Genomic DNA, 12149 nt, shown 5'->3' with positions numbered 1-12149 from the left:
GTGAAGTGTTTCACCAGCTTTCAATTCCCTTATTAGAAGTCTTTAAAATCGATATTTTTAAATGACAGGTTTCAGAGTAGCAGCCGTGTTAGTCTGTATTCGCAAAAAGAAAAGGAGGACTTGTGGCACCTTAGAGACTAACAAATTTATTTGAGCATAAGCTTTTGCGAGCTACAGCTCACTTCATTGGATGCATTCAGTGGAAAATACAGTGGGGAGATATATATACAGAGAACATGAAACAATGAGTGTTACCATACACACTGTAAGGAGTGGTGATCACTTAAGGTGAGCTATTACCAGGAGGAGAGCTGGGGAGGAGGGAGATAATAGTTATAATCAAGGTGGGCCATTTCCAGCAGTTGACAAGAACATCTGAGGAACGGTGGGGGAGGGGGAATAAACATGGGGAAATAGTTTTACTTTGTGTAATAACCCATCCACTCCCAGTCTCTATTCAAGCGTAAATTAATTGTATCCAGTTTGTAAATTAATTCCAATTCAGCAGTCTCTTGGTGGAGTCTGTTTTTGAAGTTTTTTTGTTGAAGAATTGCAACTTTTAGGTCTGTAATCGAGTGACCAAAGAGATTGAAGTGTTCTCCAACGGTTTTTGAATGTTATCCCCACTGTATTTTCCACTGAGTGCATCCGATGAAGTGAGCTGTAGCTCACGAAAGCTTATGCTCAAATAAATTTGTTAGTCTCTAAGGTGCCACAAGTACTCCTTTTTTTTTTTTTTAATGTTTCCTTTGTTTTATACTGGTGTTGCACTGTGAACCTACTAGGAGTTATAGGCTGTAGGCTGAATGTTATAATACTCCCCTGTGAGGATGTTTGATTTGACACCTTTCTTATTCTAGACTTTTTTAAAAAAATTCATTTTCCCCCCTTTATTTTTAGTTCCCGTTTCTAGTTCTCATGTAGCTGCCTCTGCTTGCCAGGACTCTGTAAGCCGTTTCCCATCCACTGGAAAACAAAGAGACACAAGGAAACTTGACCTACAGTTAAAGCCAAAGGCCTTCAACACAATCTCCAAAGAGCGACCGCACTCTTTAGTAGACCTTAAGGCCTATAAAGACACAAAAATTTTGGTGGCTAAATTTTTGGAACATTCGAACTGTAATCTCCCTCCAGAAGTGCGTCACGTTGTGAACAGCATAAGATCTGTAATCAAATCTGATGAAAGACACATGGAAGAAGCCATCTTCAGTGCCAACATTATAGACCAGGTAGGATCACTATGGTATTTATAATAAGCAGGAACCTGGTGCTAACATGCTTGTGTCCTGGGTTGGCTTTTGAGTATTAATTTTGTCAAGCAATGACATATTTTGAACTGAACATGACATGATTTTAAAGATGGCCTTTAAACTCCACAGAGCAGGAATTTATACTGATGCTGTCCTTGAAGATTTATAGGGAACTCTCACCTTATTTTTAAGCTTACTCTCTTCTCCCCAACTGTAAGGCGGGGTGGAAAATGTATTTGAGGATATAGGATACAGAGGTTTGGAAACTGACTTGTAGCTTTTGCTTCTTGAACTAGTGAAGCTCAGATGCATTTTGGAGCAGATACATTTGGGTAGATAGACAAGTGGTATTGGCATCTGTTCTGAAGGAGGACAGTGCTCACTCATGCTTCTGGCTAGAAGATGAATGCTGGGTTTGGTTATTTTTTAGGAAGTTGGCAAATTCCAATTCTCTGAATTAAGGAACAGAGGATCCCCCACACATTTGACTGAGGAGTAAGTTGGGTTCAAGTGCTTGGAAGAGACCATGAAAACACAAAGCATTGAACAATGCATGAAGCTTAAGATGTTTTGTACTCTAAAGCATGATTCAAAATAAACCCTTTTTGGCCATCTAATTTGCTAATGCCTGTTGGCCAAATTTTGAAGTCCTTGATTTCAGTGGGAGTTTTACTTGAATACGACTGCAGGATTGGTCTCTTATTCATTTTGTAACGAAAATATCAGCTGTAGAAATGGAGTTCCCTTCTCCCAGTGGTTCGGGAGGCTGTCTGAGAAACACACTTGCCCAAGTTACCTGTAAGCTGTGCAGGCGCTCAGGGAACCTGCTGCGGCTGGGGGAGAGGCGCCGCCCCCCCAACCTAGCCCAGCGCCCAATCAGTCATGGCTGGGGGAGGGGCGGCCTGTGCCCAGGATCTACTGCAGTCGGGGTTGGGGGGCCTATCCCACACCCCAGCGCTGCCGCGCCTCTCCCCCCAGCCCATTCCGCACATATGTGGGGGAAATTAGAGGGAACACTGATGCTAGCCCACTACCATAAGATTCTGGGTGGAAAATTGAGGATATATAAATGGGAGCAACCCCATAACCTGGAAATCATTGTCTGTATTGCATTTGCCTGCTTGTCCACTCTTTTCCTTAGCAGTATGAAAACTTCCTCTGTCTTTAAATAGCATTGTCAGAGAAACCTAAGTGCTGTACAAAGTTGGTCCACTATTGACCAAGGCCTGATCCTAAGATAATTTGCATGAGCCTTTTGCTAGCTGGCAAGTAGAACAAAGTGAAATACTAACCTTACTATATCTAGTTACAGCAGTGGAAAAGCAGTAATATCCTGAGATACTTAAGAATTCCACAGTGACTGTATGTCGTTAACATTTTTATTGCTTTGCAGTCATTAAGCTCCCAACGGTTAGAAATCTGAAAACAGTATATTAGGACTATAATGGAAAGCCATAACGTCTCAAAAAGAAAAAGACCATAGACTGAGTGTTTTAGACAGATAGTAAAAATGGAAACCACTAGTGCAATTTTTATCAGGTGTAGGCTTTTAAGAGCCAAGAAGACACATGGCTGCCTCAGACAAAGGGAGTAATCCTAGCAAAGTTATTTTTCCAGTCAGCAAACATTAACAGGTTTCAGAGTAACAGCCGTGTTAGTCTGTATTCGCAAAAAGAAAAGGAGTACTTGTGGCACCTTAGAGACTAACCAATTTATTTGAGCATGAGCTTTCGTGAGCTACAGCTCACGAAAGCTCATGCTCAAATAAATTGGTTAGTCTCTAAGGTGCCACAAGTACTCCTTTTCTTTTTGCAAACATTAACAGTCACTCAAAGTCCAAGCAGCTCCATCAATCTGCTCTTGAAGCTCAGAGCCTTTTCAATAACCATTATGTAATTCAGAGTTAGAGGTGTAAATGGAAGTGACAAGCTACTTCACAAAAGAGTTGCTCTTTAAGTGATGGTAAGAAAGAACACAAATTTTAGTTAATGGACGAGAAAAATCAATCTCTCTTCCCCTCCCCAAAACACTCATGACCATCTCCCCTCAAAGCAAATGGATGGAGTTTCATCGTCCCAAACTTACACCTGAGGACTAAAAGGTAAAGCTGTGTTCTAAGAAAACATCTTCCTCTCTATCTAATTCCCCTCCTTCATGCCTCAGCAGGGGTCAAATTCCATCACTTACTCTCTGATCAGCAGAGGCCAACCACAGCAGTACTCTATCTCCCCTTTATCTCTAAAAAGCGGTCTGAAGCAGCATAAAGATCAAGAGCCTGAGGTCACCCCAGCTTAACTCAGGCTTCCTGTCTAGCTGCACCCAGGTCAGACCATTTGGAAGGCCCCCAGTTACCAGTTTGTTCCCATGTGAGAAGGGGGAACATATTTTCTTTAATTTAAACCAAGATTTTTTTTTTGAAAGATAGTGGGTTCTGCTTTCTTTGTCCTGGCAGCAGTTACATGATGCTGCTGCTTCATGGGTTGTCAGTGAGGAATGAAGCTGAGATTTCCAGCAGCAAAAGCACAGCCCCTCCCACTTGAAATAAAGGCCATTGGCCATATTAGGATTTTACCTTCTGTGGGCTACCCAGTATTAAGTAAAATTCAATAAAACAGAGTGAGCAGAAAACTGTTACTGTAACAGAAGTGACTGAACCTTTGCAGTGAAACAAACAGTTCTTATCCTGTCTCCTTTCTTCATCCTCCCTCCATGTTCCCCCTTTATCAGGTAATTACAAGTTCCCAGCAGAATGTGAATACCTCTAGAAAACGACTTCAAGAAGATCTTCACCTTCAGAGCTGTGGTGCTCTAAGTTCTCCAGTTGCCTTCTTACGCAGGTCCCACATAACTCGCAGTTTAGAGCGGGACAGGCCACACAGTTTGATTGGAGTTTGCCGGGAGACCATCCTTTGATAACAGCTTACAGGTATGCAGAAAAGCTGATTCCAGCAACGAGAAGAGTCCAGCACACAGAGAAATGCAAATAATGGATGGCTTAGAAAGGAAAAAAAGTGTCTTCCTTTTGGAATTCCACTTTCTATTTAACAGTAGAAGAACACCACTCTTTTTCTGAATGTAAATTTTTGAGCCCTGCAGTTTGCAAAATGTAAAGGGTTATTATTAAACTGGTAACAAATGTTTTCCCAAACAGACACGCATTGATTTGAAAGTATTGATAGAGATGCTGCTGCCCTGCAGCATTTGTTGAAAACCATCACCAAGAGACCTTTTGTACAACTTACGAGTTGCATTTATTTAATGTACTCAACGGGTTTTAACTATCATCAGTGTTTTAATAAAAAGTATTTCTGGACTTTCTTCTGCACAAACTGATTTGGTTAGAAATACAAAGAGTCGCTCTTATTATAGGAGCATAGCTGCTTTCGCTGGTCCCTTTCTTTCCATATCTAAGTGTACATAGATTTCATGATGGTAAGCTCATTGTTATCTTCTGCTAGAGCTGTTTTGTTTCTCAAATGCCCTTGGCCCTTTTAATTCTAGTAAAGGCTGCACAGTGATTTATTTTTTGCTTTCTTCTGAATGCTCATGACTTTGATGGTTTGGGAGATGCCGTTATAAATTGAGGTCTAAATTCGCTGCAAATTATGTCCAGCAGGTGCGCTATGGATGAAACCATTGCACTGTTGGAATTGCCTAAAAGCTGACTTCCATAACCTTTCGTGGAGAACCACTAAGCTGAATCCAGACAGAGCTACCTGGGGGCGGGGGGGGGGGGCCTGCTGAGCCAAGTTTGAGTGAGTGGCATTGCATCATGGGAAGTGACTCCCCCATCCTGGCCAGGCTCAGACCCTATCATTGCCACCCTGTCATCATCATCTGGTGGGTCTGAAGCCACCCAGAGCTAGGAGTAGGGTTGTGGATACCATTCCCACCAGTAGAGGGGCCAGAGCTCCCCTTCCCTGTGAGGAGGGCAGCCACCCCACTGGCCTGGACCCTTGCTGACCCCCATCCCCATTCCCTCCCATCTTAAACTCTTTAGTCTTCATGGTAATTTTGGAAGGGAGGGGGGCTCAGTTTGAGATTTTGCCCTGGGCCCTGAAAAACCTCTTTAAAACCCTTAATCTAGATATATCGTTGTCATCCCATTGGGCCCTCATCTTGCTCTGATTTGGTTTAGTCCATTTGTTAGCATGAAACATTTTATTACTACAATTTTCTTCTAGTAGTTGTTCTACATTAAAAATTGGTGTAAAAATCTCAGCTAATGCCAAATGGTGCCTGCCAAGTCTTTAAGAACAAAGCAATGCAAGCTACAACTCAGCAAAGGGCATGAACAGTGTTCTCATAAGGAATCCAATCTAATGTGCAAAATTATAAACATATCTCTGGGGTTTAATTGCTTGGCTGTTTTCATCTGTGTCACTCTGAACTTGGCAGACAATCTGTGGAAAGGTCACAAGGGTGTGTAACTGGAGATGGGTAGCTTTAGTTCAGAATGTGTATTTGTCAATCATCAATACTGCTGTATTTTAAGTTGATGCTGCTTCAACTACATTCATATGAAGCTACAGTGACATCCAGTGGCAAAAAGGTAGGGTAATTGCAAGCATCCATTCACTATACATTCTGCAGAAATACCACCTACTATTGTTCTGACTTCAAGGCAGCAGATGGATTCCAACTACCTGATTCTTTGCAACTGCACTTAGATGAAGAATTAAATTTCCAGTAAGATTTTTGAATTCTGTAAACTTACTAACAGAATAAACAAGATAAGCAAGTTGTCTTTATTACTCCAGATTTATTAGTGAGACTAGGGTTAATTCTTTCCTAAGGTCAGTTGCATGCAACATCTATGTTACTCCTTGAAATACAGTCATTCTAAAGCTTCAGTTACTGCAGGGTAAGGCTTCTAAAGTCACAGTGTATTTTCTTCAAGGCCTTGTCATCCTGTCTCTCCCTCCCCCCGACCCTAAAATCAAGACAAAGTTACATTAATGAACAATTTCTCATAATGAATACAACTTTACTACTACTTATTTTATCTATACACAGTCTAATACTGCTGATGGTGCTAGTTCCTCCTCATTCACCAGAAACAAACATTCAGAAAATGCCTCAGAAATAAGAATGTTTTATAAAAGACTAAGGATGGCTCTCCCATTTTGAGCAAATGTAAATAAAAGGGTAATAAAAATATTACACAAACCATGGAACACATTTAAGTATCAGAAAAGTAGTTCTGTTAAACCATGAAAATTAAAAATAAATGTAAATAAATATTTTAATTTTGTGGCATTTATTCTTTATTTAGCATCAGAAACACTTTCCTGTTCTTTTGTTATACACTTACATTCACACCTTGCCATACTTACCATTATGACAAATGTAACTACACCAAATACTACCACGGTTTTACTTTACATTAGAATCTAATAGCACACATTCCTAATCACTGAAATTTTAAAATGCCATCTGCCCTGGATCAGCTTTCAAATTACGCAGTACGCTGTGGAGGGACCATTACATGGGCTTGGATTTTTTTTTTTTCTTGAGGCTGCTGTTCAGTTGCTTATCTTTGCAGTAAATGTTCTGCCGACTCGTTATCAAACATGACAGACAGATGTACACCATGCCACATGAAGATTACAAATAAATATGGTTAAAGAGTTTAGAAGATGTTGCAAAATACTATGTCTTACAAAGATTTTGTGTCAGTGATTACTGTCCGTGATAAAGATGGTTATCACTTTTTGGCAAGGGAGAGACGCTTGGCCATTCAGTTTGTGGAATCTTCAGGTCCTGTTTCAAAGCCTTTCATTCACACAAAATACAAAATTCTTGCTGCTTCTGTGTAGACTTCAACTTTGATGGAATCATTTAGTTCTTTTGTTGAGAGAGACAGCCTCATGTGCTAGATGTACAGGGGTGTCTCTTGGCCAGTCAGAAGCCTGAACATTGCAGCGGGCATAGTCTTCATATGAATCTGTCAATTGATTTACATAAAATATAGTAACAGAATTATCAGTTGAGAATCACTAGGGGCCTGATGCATATATCACTAACTGCATTCATTGACTTCAGGGGAGGTATTCCTGGTTTCTATCTAGAGCTGGGGGTGGGGGGAGGGTCTGTTTTTAAATGACATGATATCAAAATAGCAAAAGCAATTGAAAACCAGCTGCCATTACAGATTTCATCCAACCACCACTGTCCAAGCTAAGGAAATTAGCCAGGAAGAAAATCTCATGTACATGAAAATTCACCCTTCCTACTCAAATATTGACTGGCACTGGATTTTCCTCTGTCTACCCATCCCTTTACACAAACAGTATCTCTAACATGGAATGTGAACCTTTGAACATGCAGTTTAAACTTCACCACCCACTATGTTCTAGTGCATTCAAATTTAGGTAAAGCAAGTTCCCTCACCCCCATTCCCACTAAATCAGCAATTTACAAGAAGTATCATTTTCAATCCTGTTAGCAAGGGTGGTTGGGCTCTGATAGGAGTAAAGGTGTCAAATAATCAAAGGAAGCATCTGGCAATTACACTGGTAAATACTCAGTAGGAAGAGTGGGAGGTAAGCAGAGATTTCATTAAACATTGTTAAAAGACATGGCATTGCATGAACAAATTATAACAAACTTTTTTGCAGGTATAAGAAACAACAAACCTATCAACTGTAGCAAAATAAGCACAGATGGACCTGCCACTTTGGATTTTACACCAGGAGGCGTATTGCTACAATACAAGCTGCAAGGAACCAAGCGTGATTTTAGACAGCAGTGAACATTTTAAAATAATGATAATCTGCACTTGTCAGACTATTTTAAAAAAATCAGATACTGCACAGTCAGGCCATAGCCTTTTATAAATGTACAATTACTTAGGACAGCTTAAACTCTAGCTGCAGTAGTCCAAAAATCATAAATTACCTCGGCTATGTTTTTAACTGCTATAGCCTTCCATTTAACGATTTTTATATACACAGATTTTTTTCGCATTAAAACTACACAATGAAAAATAAGAAAATAAATAATAAAGGCCCACTACTCTGAGTTAGTGATAATTATTGCACCACTAGAAGTAGGAGCTATGCCAATTCATAAGGGGTGAACTTCTGCTACATACAGCCCTCACCATCCAGTGCTTAAACACTCCTTTAGGGGGTGGGCCTTGGTGGGGAGTAGAGGGAGTTCTCTGTACTAGCTCACCCTAACCAGAGCGTGGAAGGAGCACTGGCTACTGGCTCTGTAGTAATGTGGATGCAGCAGCCACTATGGCAGTCCACAGGGCTGTGTGGTGTATGAATTCCATCTCACCATCCTTGTGGTGTTCCCTGCACAAATCCAGTTAACTACAGCTTTGTGAAGGGAGAGTTGGGCTAACTTGCTGGTCAGTATTTCCATGGCATGAGCATAGTGATGCGACCTGAAATTCAAAAGGGACTAGAAGGCATGTCACCAACACACATCTCATTTATCAGTCACTAGTTTTGCTAAACATGGTGAGGAACAGAGACATGTTTTACTCTCCTACCCCATTCCCTAATCAGAGTCAGAGAATCTCAGCTAAAATGAAAGGATTAAAATATTAGTCAGTCTTAATCTCTCGCCTCTCTGGCAATCAATTCATTTTATGACTGGAAAATCTAAATCAGAGATTTTTTCATAGCTCTTGGCTATAAAATGCTTGACTGATATTTCTTCACCTACCTGAATGGTTGATGACTGACAGCAGCTTCAAATGTCAGAACCAGTCAGAAAAATCTTTCTTGAAAACTAATGGTTAAAATCCAGATAATGTAGCCACAACTGCTTTACTTTTATGGTTTCATTGTGGGGAGGAGGGGTGTTAATACGGTGTTAGCACCAGATTGTTTTCAACAGCAGGAGCCGAAGTATGTAGAGAGAGATTCTCACTCACGTGTTTCCATACTTTGATAAAATATTTTAAATTCAGACAATTCTTACCTCTCCCACTGAGTTAGACAAGGCTTGTACTATCTTCTCGTGAGCAGTGGCCACAACACTTTGCCCGTTGATCTCAATAATGCGATGTCCTACTCGGACCCCTCCCCGTTCAGCTATTCCACCTCGCATCAAGCTGCAAATCTGGCAGGCAAAGTCAGAGTTGAATTAAGTTAACAGTTGTGAAGCTGTAGCAGGTCACTCGCAACCGGGTAGGCGGACAGGTTCGCTCTGCCTAAGCTGGTGCACTAAAGATAGCCGCGTGGCTGTGGTGGATCTGGCTAGCCTTCTAAGTACGTACCTAAGGGGTTGGGCAGGATTGTGTTCCGGTGCCACTATAGCCACACTATTTTCAACATGTCCAGCTACCTGGGCTTAAAATAGCTGCACTATCACCATGGAAATGAAGTTTCAGGCCTGTGCAAAAAATAAATAAATACATAAATAAAAAAGGCAGGGGAGGAATCGAACCTTATGAACAATAGTTCAATAGCTGGTATCTCAAAGCAGACCAAACAGGGAGGGGGGGTAAAACAAAATAATATGTTCCTTTCGTCCACACATATGTACACTCCAAATTAAACCTTAACCCAGATTTTTGTTTATACCACAAATTAATCCTTCCAAAAGTACATGGTATTTAAATGTGTCTATAGAAGCAACTAAGTAATGAATGAGAAACTGCTAACTGCTACAACATCCAAGCAGTATGATAAGCTGAAATGACATCTTGTTGAGTGTGTTTCCTGTAAGAGCCCCAACTATTGCTGAGGTGCCAGTTGTAGCATATAATTAATTCAAGGGTTGCCGTGGGAATTTCTTTAAAACTACCACATGGATATAAAAATAATCCTTGCACCGCATCAGCTCCATCTCCAGTAGGAAGACTCCCTCAATCAACAGTATGTGACTTTATCACAAATCAGACTGCATTATATTTAAAATGTGTTTTTCTCTATGTAGTCCAAGATCATGGAGAGTGATTCAACTTAAATAGAAGGCTCCAGGGAGGCCACCTGGCATCTTTCACAACAGAACAGGTACAGCCAGGGCATAGTCCAGAAAACATACTTTAGGACTGTGCTTTCTACCTTAGTGGTTCTCACCCAGGGGGGTACGCAGAGGTCTTCCAGGAGGTACAGCAACTCATCTAGATATTTCCCTAGTTTTACAACAGGCTACCTAAAAAGCACTAGTGAAGTCAGTAGAAACTAAAATTTTATACAGACAATGACTTGTTTGATTTATTTTAGAATTATATGGTAAAAATGAGAAATGTAAGCAATTTTTCAGTACTAGTGTGCTGTGACACTTTTGTATTTTTATGTCTGATTTTGTAAGCAAGTACTTTTTAAGTGAGGTGAAACTTGGGGGTACACAAGACAAATCAGACTCCTGAAAGGGGTACAGTAGTCTGGAAAGGTTGAGAACCCATGTCCTAGATCACCACTAATGGCAAGAGGATAGCTTGGCATCCTGACAGATTCCATCATTGGACTCCCAAAGGTTGGCAAGTACAGCAGGAATTTTTTGGGTGATGTATATACCTTGCCATAAGAATTGACTTGGGACTATGTTCTCATTTACACAGGCCTCTGATGGAAAAAGAAATGCTGACTATTTTATGGAGTTGGTCAAAGCTTTTCAAGTTTCAAAATTTGAAAAAAGGTAGATTTAAAAAAATACCAAAAAATCTCTCTTCTCAAACTTTACTATTTTTAGATTGAGCTACAACATGGCTGTATTCAGTTATATTTCTTCCTGCTTCAGAACAAAGAGAGGCAACTTTTAAAAAATCTGTCCTAAGTAACCTGCAAGAAACCTTCATTGGAAATTACTTTGTTAGAAGTACAAGAGCTAGTGACCAAGTGTTATTTCTGTCCACTGCATCTCTTATTTTGGTGACCATTTGATATACTTTTTGATTGCAGTTGTCTACAGCCTTTCCTTGCAGAAGGTTGTAGTGTTTTTTTTTTTTTTAATAATGGTGCCATTACTACCTGCAGGACCTTGGCACAGTGCTCTCCTCTTAAAGGGACACTTTGTTCACATTAGATCCAAAATTTAGGATTAGGTAAAAAGCTTTTATAGCAATAGCAACAGAAAAATTACAGTGACTGTTTTTCCCCAACTGGAAACTAACATTACCCCACATTTACAAGACTTTTACTCAATTCTCCTCTGAATTTTACTCTTTTATTCCGTTACCTTCAACAGAGTTACTGTCAATTTATACCAGTATGAGAACAGGATAAAAAGCTATGGTTAGCATGCAAGAACCATCATGTGAATTAGAAGAACCCAAAAGATAAATGAATTAGAAACTTTCTGTAAACAAAGATGAAACTGACCAATCTATGTCCTGTTCCAAAAAAATCAGAGAAATGCAAAAAAGTAATCAGCTAATAGATATTACAATTTAAATGCTGTTTCAAAAATCAATGTGTTATTAGCAATGTATGTGAAGAAGTTTTTGCTTTTAATATGTATTTAACCTGCCAGTATCCCTTTAAGTCTAAAATGAAATCTTTAACCGAAAAACACAGAACAGGTTTAAAAGGTCACAAAAAAGAAATAAACAGAGCACAAGGGTATAATAATTTAAATGCTGCAGTCCTTAATCAGACAACATTTCCATTGCCACAAAAAGATAGAAAGTCACTCAGTGCTGAATGCAGTGAATCTGCTAAAAAGCACCCATAGCAACCATTTGAATGGAGGAGATTTTTGCCAGTATGAGATTCTGGAGGCCCATTGTTTTAGTGGTGAAATGGTGATTGTGGCAGAGTGCGCTGTTCAGGTCTGGGTCCAACTGTGACTCTATTTGTATTGTATCTTCCATTTTGGATTAGCACATCCATTTTGTGTTATGTGCTAAAATCCTGTCTGACCTTGCCCAAAGCAAGGTTACTATGATATATTGCAGTCAGCTACTATGACCAGGAAAGGTGCTCGATGCCTTGG

General features: G+C 40.0%; 2 protein-coding genes across 3 annotated transcripts in view; one reads left to right on the top strand and one right to left on the bottom strand.

Annotated features, from left to right (window-relative positions):
• The window catches only part of ENTREP2 (endosomal transmembrane epsin interactor 2), a 130979-nt gene extending 126816 nt beyond the window's left edge, over positions 1 to 4163 (top strand). The window contains exons 8-9 of the mRNA XM_077828974.1: positions 901 to 1229; positions 3978 to 4163. Coding sequence (XP_077685100.1) covers positions 901 to 1229; positions 3978 to 4163 — 515 coding nt within the window. The remainder of the gene's footprint in view (positions 1 to 900; positions 1230 to 3977) is intronic.
• A 2962-nt stretch (positions 4164 to 7125) lies between these two features.
• APBA2 (amyloid beta precursor protein binding family A member 2) overlaps positions 7126 to 12149 on the bottom strand; it is an 81700-nt gene continuing 76676 nt past the window's right edge. For both annotated transcript variants that reach the window (XM_077828430.1, XM_077828431.1), the window contains 2 exons: positions 9189 to 9329; positions 7126 to 7197 (listed from right to left, as the gene is read on the bottom strand). In XM_077828430.1, the coding sequence (XP_077684556.1) occupies positions 7126 to 7197; positions 9189 to 9329 (213 nt within the window). The remainder of the gene's footprint in view (positions 7198 to 9188; positions 9330 to 12149) is intronic.

This window comes from Eretmochelys imbricata, chromosome 10, assembly GCF_965152235.1.
Source record: "Eretmochelys imbricata isolate rEreImb1 chromosome 10, rEreImb1.hap1, whole genome shotgun sequence".
Lineage (NCBI taxonomy): Eukaryota > Metazoa > Chordata > Testudines > Cheloniidae > Eretmochelys > Eretmochelys imbricata.
This window is presented reverse-complemented; position numbering and strand designations above follow the sequence as displayed.